The 16,766-nt window shown below is 44.4% G+C and overlaps 1 protein-coding gene across 2 annotated transcripts in view; it reads left to right on the forward strand.

The window, feature by feature from the left end:
* Positions 1 to 16,766, forward strand: part of SMARCA1 (SNF2 related chromatin remodeling ATPase 1) — a 2,209,746-nt gene that overhangs the window by 1,486,126 nt on the left and 706,854 nt on the right. For both annotated transcript variants that reach the window (XM_086918497.1, XM_086918496.1), the window contains one exon: positions 14,018 to 14,170. In XM_086918497.1, the coding sequence (XP_086774623.1) occupies positions 14,018 to 14,170 (153 nt within the window). The remainder of the gene's footprint in view (positions 1 to 14,017; positions 14,171 to 16,766) is intronic.

Below are 16,766 nucleotides of genomic sequence, written 5' to 3' on the forward strand. Positions count from 1 at the left end.
GAATGGGCCTGGTCTGCCTTCCTCATTGCTGTTTCCACCTCCTGCCAGGAAGCTGCACCAGAGAGGGCAGAACTGGTTTTGACTGACAAGAGGGCTTCTCTGCCACCAGAGAACAAATGATTTTTTAGTATAAATATTGGGGCCAGAACTTTAGATCACTTTTTGGAATCAAGAGGAACCTTTGTGAAAGAGAAGAGCTAGAGAAGCTGAGGAGGAATACTGCCCCTGTGCTGTTTTGCTGTCTGGGGTTGGCCTGCAGTGGCTACTTGCTGCCAAGGAAAGGAGAAGGACTTTGCTGTTTTCTTTATCCCCTGCTTAAGGAAGATCTCCAAGGGCTTCAACTAAAGCTTGTCTCCTGTACTGAAGTCTCAGGGATACGCCGACTTAATTTCTTCTGTCTTTCGGCATCTGGAACTGCTGTTTCAGCTGCCACCAAAGACAACTGCAACACCGACATTGCGAGTGACGCCATAACCTGCACCGAAGCCATGGCCACCGCCCGTGAAGAGCACAACGCACCACCCCGACGTGCACCGTAGGCCTGACGCCTGCTAACGCCGTTCTGCATCAAATCCGAAGCCGTCATCGTGGCTGCTGCCTGCACCTGAGCCGAGGACATCCCTCGTGACATCCACGACACACTGTCCAGACTCGCACCGCAGGCCCGACCTCACCCACACCGGCGCTTCACCAACACAGAGCCGATAATCGACGTGGGTGACTCCCAAATCCATCGATACCACACCGTCGTAAGGAACCGCAGCCTCGCCGCCACGTGACGTCACCTCACTGACACAGTAAGGAACCAACTTCTCACCTCCCCTGCATCGCAGTAAGGAACTGAAGCTTTACCACTCCTGGGGTCGTAAGTAAACCACGACGCCCGGCTCCAACGAAGCATCACCTCCCTGACGCCGTGCACCATCTTTGCTTTCATAGTTTCCAAGGTACCGTTCTGTGGGGGTCTCCTTGATTCCGCGCCTGATGCCGCGCACTTCACAGTCAGTGCCGTACTTTGGTATTTTCATCTATCAGGACGTCGTAATAACTCCAGCCGGAGTTATTTGTTGCTACAAACTTTATTTGAGTAAATAACCTATTTTTAAGGATATCTTGATCGCTGTATTGTGGATTTTTGTCATTTGGTCTTGTTTAGGTTTAGATAAAGATTACTTATTTTTTTTAACTTGTGTGGTGTCCATTTGTAGTGTTTTCAATGTGTTACTGTGTGTGTTGATAACACCAAGAGTGGTAGAGAGTAGAACAGGTGATTAACACGCAGTGGCACGGATTATGTATTTATAAAATGCCCTCACTCACACACAAATGTGTGTGTCATGCTTCATCATAGGGTCTGCTTACAAAACACCTTGGCGTCATGCACAGGATGGAGCATAGGGAGGGGGAAGACAAACAACATAAAAGTGAAACGCAGTAGTGACAGGGTGTGTTATACCCGGCGACTGAGTACAGTGATAGAAAAGGTGCAGCAAAGAAAATGTTTAAAACTGGCTCAAGGGTACCCTATCAGAACCCTTTACTTACGGGTCCCAAGGTGTTTTCATATATACGTTGCACACTTCCTCTGAGATAAGCCTGTCTGCTCGTGCCAAGCCACCAAGGGCAGCGAAAGTCAAGGGTGCGCCACTGTGCACAACCTAAACGTTGCAGCGGCCCACTAGTTGCTCGCCAGCTGAGAACAATAACATGGGGGCCTAAACGATGCAGCTGGCACAAAGTGCTGTGCAGCTGTGGAAGGCCTGGCACCTCTGTGCCCTTTCTGTCCCTCTCAGGACTCTCTTGAGAATTGCGCCTAAACGGTGCAGCTGCTCACTACTTGCTGGGCAGCTGTAGATAATCAAATGAAAAATGAGGCAGGGACCCTCAGTGGACTGCGGGGAAAGAACACAGGCCTTTAAAATAAATATAGCCCACGTAGGCTCTAAGGGAAATGGGACCAAAAGCAGGGAAGGCCTACTGGGCTCTGTGGACAAACGAGGCCCCAAGCCCCTCACAGGAACTTTAAATACCTCAGGGCCAAAGCAGAACTTGCCCCCGAGTACTGTGGGGCCCACGGGGGCTCCCAGGAAGTGGATTACGAACTATGGAGCGGGCCACTGCCATATGGGCCCACTCTAAATGCAACACTGGCAATGTGCCTTTATCAGGCACCAACATTAGCCCCCACGGAGCCCCCCAGCCCTTCTGAACTCACCGGGCTTCTCTCTGGGGGACTCCGCTCCATCTGCAGCGATTTCTTAACTTTTGGCCTCGGTGGGGGCAGGCACGAGCAATGTGCCTCGTGCCCCCTCCGCCTTTGAGCTGTACTGGGTGGCGCCTGCTGGGCTCTCCCTTAACCATGGGAGCCCCGCACCCGCAGGTGCCATTCTTCTCCCGTGCAGCTTCTCTCCTTCTCTTTTGGCGGCAGGCGCAGGACTTCCTTTTGAAACTGGAAGTCCTGCCCGCCGTCAGGCACTACGGTGCCTGACGTCCTGTTTGCCCATGGCTGTGGCGGTGATATCTCAGCAGAAACGAGGCTAGGCACCCTCGAATACTGGAATACCTCTGCGGGGTTGGTCACCCGCAAAACGCTCTAATAAGCGGGGTGGGCACCCGCATTCGGCCCAAAAGTGCAGGGTAATTTGCAGCCCAGGGCTGCTAGTGAACTGCAGAAGCGCTTCCCCCTGGGATAAAGACAGCGCTCTGCTAGGAAGTAAAAATAAAGCGTTCACGAGGTGCTGGGGGGCACAAAATGCACAAAGTCCCAGGGAATGGCCCTGAAGCAAAAAGGGGTCCTAGCAACAAGGTCCTCACATGTGAAGAGGGCAGAAGGGTCCCAAAGAGAAATCCTCCAGGTATCCAGGGTCAGGACAGGGCCCAGGGAGGCAAGCCTTCCCCTGGGCCCCAGCAGCAGCACGCCCCAAGACGTTGTTCCAATATTAACTGTATTAGAGATAAATAGTAAGCTGCATATAGGGTACATTCACATGCACATTCCTTAAATTCACATACTTAAAAATACCACAGGGTGAATGTTGTTGGGTTTAAAATGCAGGGTGAAAAGACCACACTGACACAGGTACGGATTACAGTCTTAATGTTATATTCCTCCATCGATACACTTTTGCCTCCATGATTCAAGCATGCAATCCCTGAACTGCTCTTTTAATTCAAAACACAGCTGTTTATAGACAGAATGCAAACTGTTACAAGAAAAGAGCAAGATGGGCAGTCAATTTAAAGTCTGGTAGTCCCCATAAGACTTAACAGACCAACCTTCTTGAGACCAAGCAATTTCTTAGCAAACACTGGGTGGCCATTTTAAAGTCAGGCAGCAGACTTTGGAAACAGCACCACAACTATTTTTGGGTCAATCAGGCACATAGCAAACACTCAACAGCCGATTCAAACTCCGGCAGGCATGTTAATGGTGAATATTCAAGCAAAATGTGCACAAGACTAAAAGGTGTGTTACGCACAACACTGGTGCATACGTCAAAATAATTGCTATGTCTCTTTCTTGTGTGCCCCTGAAAAAATTATTAATCCTTGGTAAAGTTATAGAGACCAAGTGAAATTTGTTGACTTCATAGAACAGAACAGAATTAGCTTCATTCGATTTTATGCATGTAAAATCACAAAAGCAGACACAGCAAGAAAAACACATCTTACATAAAAAACATCTTATTTGTAAACAAACAACAAAAGCATCAAAATCAAAAATTTACAATGAGATCAATGCCACACTGATTTAAGTTCATCACAGGATATCAAAAAACATGTGCCTGAATAACTTTTAAAACAATATAGCCTTCCTAGTTTTCAGTTTACTTTTTTTTAAAACAGCAATTGCATTGGTAAAACATTGATTATCTAAAAATTGCAAAAATAAGAACGCTACTCTACATTGAGGCCACCCCCTATTCGTAAAATTGGTTGAAACCACCTCCTTTGCATTTTATAAAATTTAAAGAAAAAACTACGTGCATTGATGATTGCTGGAATTGATTATCACATGGACAACAGCATAACTTTTTTGACCAGTTGTTTACTTAGGTAAAACTTATCAAACAATAAAAGTTCGCAAATCTAAAACGGGTCAGAACATATCTATCATACCAGTTAAATTATACTGTATATCCGGCTGTATCGTGTAGGTAGTTAAAATCAATTGATGCTGTTGTACTGATGGTTTATGTGCTTCTAGAATAAATCTATGTGCCTCCAGATGAGTCATACAAATTCTTTTGAAGTCCTTCCTGGAGACAAAGTTTATTAATTCGAGGCTATTATAGAAATTTAGATAACCAAGATCGTGCATGAACTTTTTTGATATATTTTAACCAGGAGATCTTGGTAGCCTGATCCAACTTCATGCTATCTCTGATTATATCACAATTAAGGCCCGTTCTGGTTGAAGTCCAGATCCTATGCCTTAAAAGAGCCGGCTGAGCTTTAATAATGTCAGAGATAACTGGAACACCTAGTTCACTGTCGTAATTATAAACAGAGGTGCTAGCCGGAACGGCCAGAAGGAACTTCAAAAAGGCATTTTCAACTTTCTGGATAAGTTGGCAATCGTAGAGGTTTTAGGGGTTTTGTAGTTAATGTGGGGGTGAGCATTAAAATGGAACGTTAATGACCATGAATATCTGACTGGCAAGACATTTAAAGGTCAATTAAAGAACTGGTGCTTGTGTAATCTGCAACCTATTAAAACTTCTGAGAAACACTGAATTCTTGTCTTAAAAAATATAGAGAAGATTGATTTATATTTACCATCCAAGTTTCTATCTTGTACATGGTAGGTGAATATCCAACAATTCATAGTACTCCAAGCTCTTCACTGTCTTAGCGAAGATGATAAACTATCTGGTTTTTTAAAAAATATCATTGTAATTGTAAAGGTTGTGGCAACAAGAACTGCAAGAGATCATAGCTGATATATTATTAGAGGAATCAAGATGGTCAACTGCATGAGTATATCCATTATTGTGGTTCCCAAGCCAGACACTGATGGAAAGGTGCAACTATGTGTTGGCATCAAACAGCCAAATGTGAAAGGAAACAACATTCAACAACCCACATCAGTGACAAGGTAACTCTGAGGAATGGCAAAAAAGTAATCCCCAAACTTGAGCACAAGTACTATCAGCAGCTTGACCTCTATAAAAAGTCCAGATACATCACAATATTTGCAGCAGTGATAGGATTGTATTGTTAATCTAATCTTTATTTTCCATACTTTCTGTGATACAGAAGGGGACTGATTATGAGTTTAGGTGTTATTTATCGCACCTGATAATGATAACACTGGGTACGTTACTTACCTCGTCTAATAAATAAACCCTATTACCAGCTTGTGGGGAAAAATGGTAAATAATGTTTGATTTTCCCAAATATAATGACAGTTGAGGTATTTTACGCATCCAGTAGTAATCAGATGTATTAAATGGAACCAAACTCCTAAGCACACAGATCAAAACCGGACACACCGCACACAACCTGAACAAAAACACCAACTTGCATGCATCCTTCTCAACACACGCTCACTATGCAAACACACTACTGAGATTTAAGACCTTATCTCCACCCTCACACCCAACGTCCTCTTCCTCACTGAGACCTGGCTCAACTCCACTTCTGCGCCCGACATCTTCATCGCAGTTCCTGAAGGATACACGATCGCCCACCGCCACTGCATCAACAAACCTGCGAGAGGGATCGCCATCATACACAAGGAATCCATCCAATGCACCACCATAAATGACGACATCACCTCAGCCATGGAACACCTCCACTTCAAACTCCAAATAGACAGCAAAACCTCAATCAGTGGCACTCTCACCGCCCCTCCTCCAGGTCCAAGCTCAGCCTTCAGCAATTTTATCACCAACTTCATTGGTCCCCTTGACATAGACTCCAACAGCTGCATTTTCCTCGGCACCCTCACTTTTCTTCTCGACGACCATAATAACTTCAACACTACCAACAACCTCGACAGCATGAACAACATCGGATGCACCCAATTCACCCACAACCCTACGCACACCACATGCCACACACTAGACCCCATCTCCACCTCCAGCGACCGCATCAGGTACAGCCACACCACAGGACTTATCTGAACTGACCACTCCATCACCCACTTCAATATCACCAGCTGATGAACCTCCGCCCCCAGACTGCCCAACGCCCCCCACAACAGCTGGAGCAAAGCGTCAAAGGACAATGAATACCCACAGGCCCACCCACCCCATCTCCTCCCAACAACCTAGTCCAAACCGTCAGAAACTTCAACAATTGGATCACCAACTGCACCAACAGTATCTCTCCCTTCAGCAACAATACCCACAGAAGGTCCACCATGCAGGCTAGCTGGTATATCAAAGACCTCAGAACCAATAAACAACACTGGAAACAACTTGAAATGGAATGGCACATCAGCAAGGACACAACTGACAAGACTGCCTTCAAGACAGCCCTTAACCTCTACCCCATACAGTTGAGAGAATGGAAGAAAAAAGCTGAATCCTCTTGCACTGAATCAAGCTCCAATAAGAGCTTAGAACTCTTCAAGAATTCTGCAACACTTCACCTGCAACAAACAACATTACCTCTTGACAACCTTGCAAATTTCTTCCATGACAAGATTGCCAACATCTACAGAAACTGTAAATCCCAGCCCAAGGCCACCGACTTCTTCAAGCCCCACATTGATCCTGCTAACAGCACAGACTTCTGAATAACCACATCGAGCAAACTGGCCCCATAGGACGCCGCATCCATCATGAACTTGGTCTACTCAGGGGCCCCAAACGACCCATGCCCTCACCACATCTTCAACCTAGGCACCGGCAGAATCAGCCTCATACTCACTACCTTGTTTAACACCTCAATTGCCACTGCCACCTTCCCAGAGGAATAGAAACACGCATAAGTCAATGCCCTACTAAAGAAACCATTAGCAGACCCAAGCGATCTCAACAACTACCAACCAAACGTAATGGTCCTGGGCAAAGTATTAGAAAAAGCCATCACCCATCAACTCTCCTCACATTTGGAACGGAACCTCCCTCTCGACGACTCCAAATCTAGATTCCGGAGCAACCACAGTACCGAGACAGGTCTCATAAAAGCTACCAACCACATCCTAGCCTTCTTGACTTGAGGAGAGACTGTGGCTCTGATTCTCCTAGACCTCTTGACATCCTTTGTAATGATCTCCCACCACACACTCATCACAAAGCTGCACGATATAGGCATCTAAGGAGATGCTTTCAGATGGATGGACTATTTCATCACCGTAAGTGCTCAAAAAGCCCAACTCCCCTCCCCAAACCCCCCCCCCCCTCCCACCCCCCCTGCCTCCAAATCCAAGGAAATCATCTGTGGAATACCCCAAATATCCTAGCTCAGTCCCCCCTCCCAACACTCATATGACACCTAGGGCCTCCATAGTTGAAACACACAGGCTCAACATCATGTCCTGTGCTGACAACACACAACTCATCCACTCCGAAGACAATGATCAACGTCAACAACTGAATGACAGACAACGCCAAATGGATGAAGGACAACTGTTTGAAGCTCAACACAGACAAGATAGAGGTACTGATCTTCATAACAGCTCACCATGGGACACATTCTGGTGGCCCTCGGAAATCTGACATACTCCTGTCCCCATTGACCATGCCAGGATCCTAGGCATCATTCTGGACAACAAGCTAGCCATAACGACTCAGGTCAACTCAGTCTCCTTCTCCTGCTTCTTCATCCTCTGCATGCTTCAAAAGCTTTTCAAATGACTACCCCAAAGCTCAAGACGCACCACCACCCAAGTCCTGATCTCCAGCCGACTGGACTACGGCAACGCTCTCTATGAAGGGATTGTAGCCCACCTCCTTCGATGACTACAGACCATATAGAACGCTGCAGCCAGACTCGTCCTGGATCATTCTACACAAACTCACATCACCCCTCATCAGTGAAACTCTACTGACTCCCTGTACAAAAATAATTTCAGTTCAGGCTCCTGACCCATGCATACAATGCCCTACAAAACTGCAGAACCGCCAACTTGAACCACTGCCTGAAATTTCATCAGCCCACCAGACACCACTGCTCTGCTTCCGTTTCTCTAACCCTCACACTCTGCATCCGACGTAGCAAATGCGGAGTTCCCTTCTTCTCCTACGTAGAAGCGCAGACATGGAATGAGCTACCCTTTCATCTCCGGACTTCCCCATCTATTCCAGAGTTCTGAAAGTCCCTGAAGACCTGGCTGTTTGGCCAATCTACTGGACCCGCCAGCGCCTGGATATCCTCGTGGGTGACATGAAGCACTCTTCAAATCTACTGATTGATTGAAGCGACCCACTTGTAATCAGGCCCATGGTCTTCTTCTGGATGACCTTGTTGTAACACCTACAGCCCCTGTGCTGCCTTACCCTTGAATGTCTTTTGTCTCCTTCACTTCCCGTCTTCTGCATGTCCACAGAGGTAGTGGTGTCCAGTGACCTACAGATTAACTGGTAGTCCCAGGTTCCTAGAGTCTTCTGGACTCTGTCAACGTGTAGCCCTCAATATGACAGTGGGTAAGAATCACATCCATTTTTCTGCTAGTCCAGAACTTAGAGCACACTTTTCAGATTGTTCCAGAAAGTTTAGATGAATAGCAATATAGGCTGCTGAGAAGTTGAGACCTAGAATTACTATGTTCTTATTTTCATCAACAGACATTAGGAAATCCTCATTTCTATTAGCTATAGCAAATTCAGTGGTCCTCCTGGGCCTAATTCTGGACTTGTGGTCATGAAGCTTGTGGTTATGTTCTGCTTACTCTTCAAGCTGTCATTGCTTGCTTTTTGATGAGCTTGCTGATGATGCATAGGCGTGAGGTTGTTTTGTAATTAAGCAAGGCTATTGGATCATCAAATATGTTTTTGCATAAGGCTGCAATAATTTTATGTTTCAGGGGCACTGACATGCCTTCTAGGTGATGGAATGTATTGATCACAATGAGGTTTTCCTCCACAGAATAAGGAAATAGTTTAACATATTCAGCAGAGAAGAGATCTATTGCAAGATTGGACACTTGCAGCCTGATTCATCATTCTCCCGTTTTGCGAGGCCCTAATAGCGATTCATAGCGAATCGCTATTAAGGACTCGCAAAACGGGATTTATGTAGAAATTGCATTAAGATATGCGATTCCTACATATTCCTTATTTGCGATTAGCAAATTGCTAATCGCAAATAAGGAATAACTCGCCATTCATTCCTATGGGCCAGAAGGCCCATAGGAATGAATGGGGAGTATTCCTTATTTGCGATTAGCAATTTGCTAATCGCAAATAAGATAGCGATTTGAAGGGTGCCAGGGGTGTCCAAAGGACACCCTGTAGCACCCCTCAAATGAAATTTTACAAAGGTGTTGCACACACACATGTCCAAAGGACATGTGTGTGTGTAACATGCAACTCAGAAAAATGCATTTAAATGCATTTTTCTGAGTTTTTGCAATTTACCACGAGGTCTGACCTCGCGGTAAATTGCGGCTAGAAATTGCGAATTTGCAAAATAAAATTGGATGATGAATTGCATTTAAGGAATCACAAATAATGATTCCTTAAATGTAATTCCCCGCAAAATTGCGAGATCGCAATTACCGATTTTTACATTTGGGATGCTGAATCCCAAATGCAAAAATCGCTCTTGCAAAGGGCCAGATTCTCAGAATCTGGCCCTTTGCGAGCGCTATTTTCTTTGATGAATCGGGCGGTTGGACTTTTTAGGTGTCCACCTCTGCATTATAACTGATCTGTTATCATAGATACATATAACCTTCTTGGGTGTTTGCGTGTTTCGTTACACTAAACTCCTTCTACGGTACCAGCTGCAGAGCCTCTGAGTTATTCACAAATAGTAGTAGATCAGTCCTGGTGTGTCAGCTTGAGTATTTATGAGCTGAGGGATCCTTTAGATTATTTTAGAAGGTTCTCATGATGTTTCTATTTTATGTTTTGTTAATGTGTTGTTATGTTGAGATTGGAGGGTTGACAATAGAAAAGCTCTGAACATTCTGCCAGAAGATCAATCAGTCACTAGATACCAAGTTGCTTTAATGATAAGGGATGTAGTAACGCCACATTGAAATATTAACAGGATAAGGCCATAAGGATTAGTCTACACACTGCAACAGTGAGTGCATATCGAGTTAGACAAGTTAGTTAAGGTTGTCTGATGGGAGTGAGAGTCTGCAGGAATGTATAATCTATGCCCAGCAGCGGGTAAGAAGGGACGGCTACTATAGCTTATTGATGTTGTTTGAACAAAATGTCCTTGTCCCGGCATAGAAAGCAAGCCTTTTAGGGTTAAGAATGATCTGGTATGTTGAGAATAGCCCTTTGAAGTAAAAATCCATATGGAAAATATGGTATCCCTAGAAATAGTCAAATTGAAAGCTGGAACAGTCAGGCAGGATTCCCTTTTTTAGTTTGAGTTATTTGTATGATAGAATTCAGTTTATAACTTTGTTCAGCGAGTGAGTGCAGTGAGCAAGACTAACCACTGGAAGGTGTATTTCTATGGCTACTCATCCCTTAAAACAATTGACAAAAAAATGAGAAAATCTTCACAATATACTAAAATGGCATAACTTTAAGAACATGGTAAGTTTTGGTCTTACAATGTACTATGATATTCAGTGATGATGGGAACGAGGAGAGGATATTCGGTCAGCGAGGGCCCATAGGTACGCAGTGGGGAAACATTTAGTCTTCATAGCTTCTGCGGGACCTATGTTATATATTAAAAAAGGAATATATTACAGTGCTTGCACCCATGACTAATAATGACTCATAATGCCACATCATGGCCTAGGCCACCCTGTTAGTGGAGGATTTCATCCAGTGCAATCTGCTGTGCTGCACTGTCCAGTCTGACAGTAATAGCCCTTTCAATTGATTTGTTTACCTGAAGTTGCTGCATTGTTCTCGGAGGGTGATCTGAACAGCATTCCATTGTCTGCATTATGGTGCCATGGTAAATTAGTGATTAATTCTCGGCTGTGGCCAGCAGTGACAGTGAAGCTATCCTGACCTCAACAGTGGAAAGTCCAGGAAGCAGGAGAGTGGGGCAGTACCACATTCTGGACTCCAGCGCCAGTCCAAGAAGGGCACATCTAGGAACGCCTGTCAGCATTCAAACATGGGTTAATCAAAACAACATTGGCAGGCTGGAGAGTGACAGTGAAGGGAAGCCAACCCACTTTAAAAATGGTTTGCTGTTACTGTGTAGCTGCATCGATTTAGGCCATAGGATGGCCATGGAGGGAGCTGGGGATCCCAGATCTGAAAAGACGTTCATAGGCGTAGCCTCCCTGGTGGCAAAGCAGGACATCCCCTTTGCCTGGAAACTGCCGGAACCCCCTACATTGGGAGCCTGGAGAAAGGGGGTGGACTGGCGTGCTCACCAGGAAAAAAACGATCTATAAAGCAAGGGGCTGGCCCCAAAAACATGATAAGATATAGGGTGGATGGTAGGTTTATCATGGATTGTTGATGTAATCTTATTGTTGGTTATAATTGTTGGCATTATGTTCCATGCTCTGTCACGGGTAATGGAAATTATACGTGTTGGTGGTTGCCGTTGATCACTGTTAAAACAAACAAAATGTGGTTATTAAAAAAATACAGGCCACTGTGCCTTCAGATCAGCTTATTCTGTTGATAATCTGACCACCATCTTTTCCACTCACTCCTTTTGGCCAGGCACAAACTCTACGCTTTGTGTAACTTCCAAGCTTGTATTTTGCCTTGTGCATTCCAAAGAGATTGTGTATGCAAGTCAGTTCTCTAATCAGCTCTTATAGCTATTAGTTTTGAGAGATCCTTTCTCAGGGGTTCTTAGGACTCGCCTACACAGCGCGCATGCGCTGCATAGGAAAGAGACCTGTAGCCATTGATTGCCTTTTTCAGGCTAAAACGTGCACGCGTTCCATTGCCTTCAATGGCAACGCGTGCACGTACGGCGATTCCCTTGCGGGAGCGAGCTTTGGCAACATATGTTTGTAATTAACTTACAAACACATGGGGCCCCTAGCTCCCTCCCGCAAGGGAATCACGCAGGCCCCCACCTCTCTCCCTCCCACCTGCCGCCAGTGCGAGGCGCGCGTGCTTGTTTGTTTCTTCCTTTGAACTCCGAGCTATAATCCTGTGACGGGAGAAGCATGGGCCCCTTTGGTTCTTTGGGGTTATGCTTTTTGACAAATATGCTTTAGAACATGCCTCATTAGGTTTCTAGACTCCTTTTTACTAATCACGCAACAATGGGCTTATAAATTATACATGACTTTATATATGTGGACAATAGCCAAAAGAGCACCAACGTTATCTGGCGTGCTGTATATAAAAACCTTGCTCCGATTGAATTTGGAGCCTTTATTGAAACAGTCAGTGCGGGCCATGCATGGCCTCTGGTGACATAATTGTAAATTTTACATACAGTAATATACATCATATGTAATTTTTTATTGCTGTACTGGCTCGGTGGGATTCCAGGGCTATTTTCTTTTATAATGACATACAACCTTGACCCATAACGGTGGGCAATAAAGTATACGTGTCCAAACACACGTAGTCTGAGTTTTTTTTGGCACCGCCCATGTCCGGCGGCACAAGATACTCATCCTATTGCAGTCTCGGGATGCACCGGGTACACCGCAGTCAAACTGGTACAGTACAAAATAACAGAGTGCAAACAGAATAATCAAGAATGGGAAGATAACAGCCAAAACAGTCAAGTCATCCCAGCTGGTGGCCCTGTCACTGCTAGGAAATGCTTTCACTGTTTGTCATCTTCGGAATTGATCTTATGTTTGAGCGCTCGCTCCTCTCCACGGTTAACCACAGGCCGTGCAGGCTCATGGCTTCACACTAGTTAAAAAATATATATATATATATATATATATATATATATATATATATATATATATATATATATATATATATATATAAACACACACAGCTGCCTCCTTATGGGAGGCAGGCGACATCAGTTTGCAGATTTAAAACACGGATATTAAATTGAATTACTTGTCATTAAAGAAAGGTCCAGCCGCCCTGAGCCTGCTGCTTAGAATTTATGACTGATCCCCCAAATAGATCGAACTTTCTCTGGCCTGGCCACTGTGCTGGAACCTGTCAGCCACCAGAACAAAAGTCTGATAGACGATGCAAACAGATAACAGAGCTGGCCGCAGAGGGCCCATGTGGCAGCCATGGAGCTGCTCCCAATGCCCCATGGATAGGAAAACCTTGCAGGACCAGAACAACCCCACCTCGGATTCTGGATATTTAAGGTGTGCAATCTACACTTCATGCTTTTACAACCATTTCCAGTTGCATAATTTGTAAAATAGTATGTGCCAGAAAGTTTCTCAGCCCTGTGGCCGGTGCTATCAAAGATAGGGGCGGGGGATACAGAATACTGAGGGTTCCTAGTCTGGATTAAGCCTTATGCCGCTTCGCCTATACCACAACTTTATATCACTCATGCATGTTTTTTCATCCCTGCTTTCTCTTGAACATGGGCTTTCTGTGTTCTCGAATTCACCCTTTTGAGTTTTTCACTCTCTTGTTCTGGTTTAAACTAAATACTTATAAGGTCCCATAAGCTAGACCTATTGGCTATGCCAATGCTTGTTTTTTTAACATGGGTTTTCAATTTTAATGTATTAATGCAGTCACATTTTTACTTCAGGCATGGAATTCATTATGGATTCTAGAAAATGTGATATTGTGGATTTTTTGCAACTCTTGTATCTTTGTTTATAGATAATATACACTGTATTCTTTTTCAGATATTTTGTATTTTCTTCATATTTAACAGTGTCACAAATTCTAAATTGAGCAACATAATGTGATATGTGCCGGTGTGATTAGAAATCTGTGAACGTTTTTAAATATTAATTATGAGTGTGTTCTTTTGTTTTGCCCTATTTTCTTCTTTTCAGAAAGCAATTGAAACCTTCAATGCTCCAGATAGCACCAAATTCATATTTATGCTAAGCACACGAGCTGGAGGCCTTGGAATTAATTTGGCAACTGCTGATGTGGTGATATTATACGATTCTGACTGGAATCCTCAGGTGGATCTGCAAGCCATGGTCAGTATTCTTAAATTTAGTATCGTAGTGTCTACCTTTTTTTTTTTTAATTAAAGTTTTACTGAAAACAACAGTGATCTGCATATACAATATTACATTCTTGATGTTACTTCTCTACATACAATCGACATACATTTCTACATTGGCGCACATATGCTTTTACTATTACTACATGTCCTCGTCCGAGTCGCTGTCTTCTTCCGGAGCGTGCAGATGTTTCCCCTATAAATATGTTCCATTTACCCCATACTCTTCCCCATGTTTTGGGGTATTTCCCATTAATAAATGTGGCTTTTTCCACTACCATGACTTTATGCATATCTTTACACCAATTCACTAATGTTGGTACGGTGTCTACTCCCCACTTTTGCGCTATGTTCCATTTAGCTATATGCCTGTTGTTGCCTATTGGCGTTCGGCGTGGTAAGGGTCTGTAGGCCCCCAGACATTAAGAAGCAACATTTAAGCTCTAGCGGGACATGCTTCTCGGTGACCTCTGTGATGGTTCTTATCACTGCCTCCCAATATGGTACGAGTTAGTCCCATAAGGTGTGATAAAAGTTACCTACAACTCCACAGAGTGGCATACAACACGGGTCAGGAGTTCTCCCTATCTTTTGTAGAACAACCTGTGTGTAATAGGTCCTACGTAATATTTTAAACTGCACCAGTCATAGTCTAGAGGAGATTTCCACCTCCTTAGGTGATGCTATCGCTTCTCGACAGTGAGGGTCATCCATGTCTCCCACCTCTGACTGCCAGGACTCCCTGAGCTGCTCAAGTGGGTCTGCCCGGTTATTGATGATTTTTCTATATGTTAGTGAGGTCACTCGTTTTAACAGATAGTCTATGAGCAGTTGGTCCTTTAAAGGGGATGATTCCGGAAGCATCTCAGCAGAAGGAAGGGCTGCCTCTATTGCATGTTTAATTTGCAAATATCTGAACTGTTCGCTCGACATCACTCAGGGCTATCCCGCCATCATACCAACTCCGCACCAGTTTATTTGCTGCCACTCTGGCCGGTTTGCTATCCCACAGTAGAGCAGCGACCTCTGAATTTACTGCTCTAAAGTATGAGTCCTGGACTGGATATGGCGTATTGTGTAGGACATACAGAAACCTGGGCAGGGCCATCATTTTAAAAAGAGCCGCTCGACCCAGTAGGGTGAGTGGTAGTGCCTTCCAATGTTTAATGTCACGCTTCAGCTTTTGCAAAGGGGCTTGTAAGCTGAGTGCAAAAAATGTGTCTTGTTACAATGTTACATGTATGCCAAGGTACTTAATGCTATCTGTGACTATCTGAACCTTGCAGTCCTTTGCAAGACGCGAGGCGTTCCATGTAATATGTATAGCACGGACTTATCCCAGTTAAATTTCTGCCCACAATTGCCTTTGGAGCATTCATCTTCAAGGACAAACTGAATAACTGGCTTGATAGAGCGCAATCATCATGTTACCGCCGGGTCTTTCGACTGCCAAATTCGACTTCCCATGCCCAAATACGGAAAGAATTCTCTCTATCCTCCATGCGTTGGATTATGGCTGCAAGATTCGTTACATATTGCTTAAAAGCGAAACAAGCAAATTCTCATACACTAAAGAGCTGTATATGGCTGGTCCTCAACAACACCGCTACATCATGGAACAAATACCTAACGTTCTGCCTCAAATTGCTCGAAGCGGGGGATATATGGTCTTCTTCTCTGCCCAACGAAATGAAAGGAAATCTCTTAATCAAGCAAGCAAAAATCCTTTCAAACCAATCGGACACACAACTGGTACGTAAGCTTTCTCACTGTACCTGGGCTGCCAAATTATACGCTCCGAAAAACCCTCCCATCCTACCTTGCATCAGCAATGAAACCGTATATTAAACATCAGCTAATGAGATTTCGATTTGGTCTAATCCCGCTGAAAGCATACAAGTTTGGGCAAGGATATAAGACAGGAGCCTCCTCCCAATGTCGGTTTTGCAAACGGGGAGAGGAAAACCTAGTTTACATTTTGTGCATTTGCCATCAATTGCGGCCACAAAGAATATTCTGGCTGAGACCAATCTGGCTCCTTCTAGGTATTAGGACATGCCAAGAAGCACTTGAGGAATGCATGAGGGGGGATTCGCCTCAAATAGCGACCCGCTTTGTCAAATTCATTACCGAAATTAATTCCATGACTTTTCCCTGTGTGCAAGCCTGAATTTAATTCCCTGCAAGTAATTGATTTTTGACTTTCCTTGTCTTTTTACTTTCCCTTCCCACCCATTCACTGTTTTACTTTTTAACAGCCTCGAGTGTTTTTACTACCGTCCTTTTGTATTCTTGCATATTGCAATGATTTTAAATAATTGTGCAATAAATCTTTACTTTACTATCCCAGTTAATGGCCTACCCAGATACTGGACCAAACACTGCGCGGATATAGAGTAACGCATGGAGGGATCGTGTGGGTGAGGAGATATATAGTAATACATCGTCAGCGTCGAGGGAGATACTATCCTCCCATTCCTCTCTCCATTTTAGACCTCGAACGATGAGGTCCCACCTTATTCGCGCCGCCAGTGGTTCTAGGACCAATGCGAACAGCCAGGGCGACAATG

The sequence above is a fragment of the Lissotriton vulgaris genome, chromosome 4_1 (genome assembly GCF_964263255.1).
Source record: "Lissotriton vulgaris chromosome 4_1, aLisVul1.2, whole genome shotgun sequence".
Classification (NCBI taxonomy): Eukaryota; Metazoa; Chordata; class Amphibia; order Caudata; family Salamandridae; genus Lissotriton; species Lissotriton vulgaris.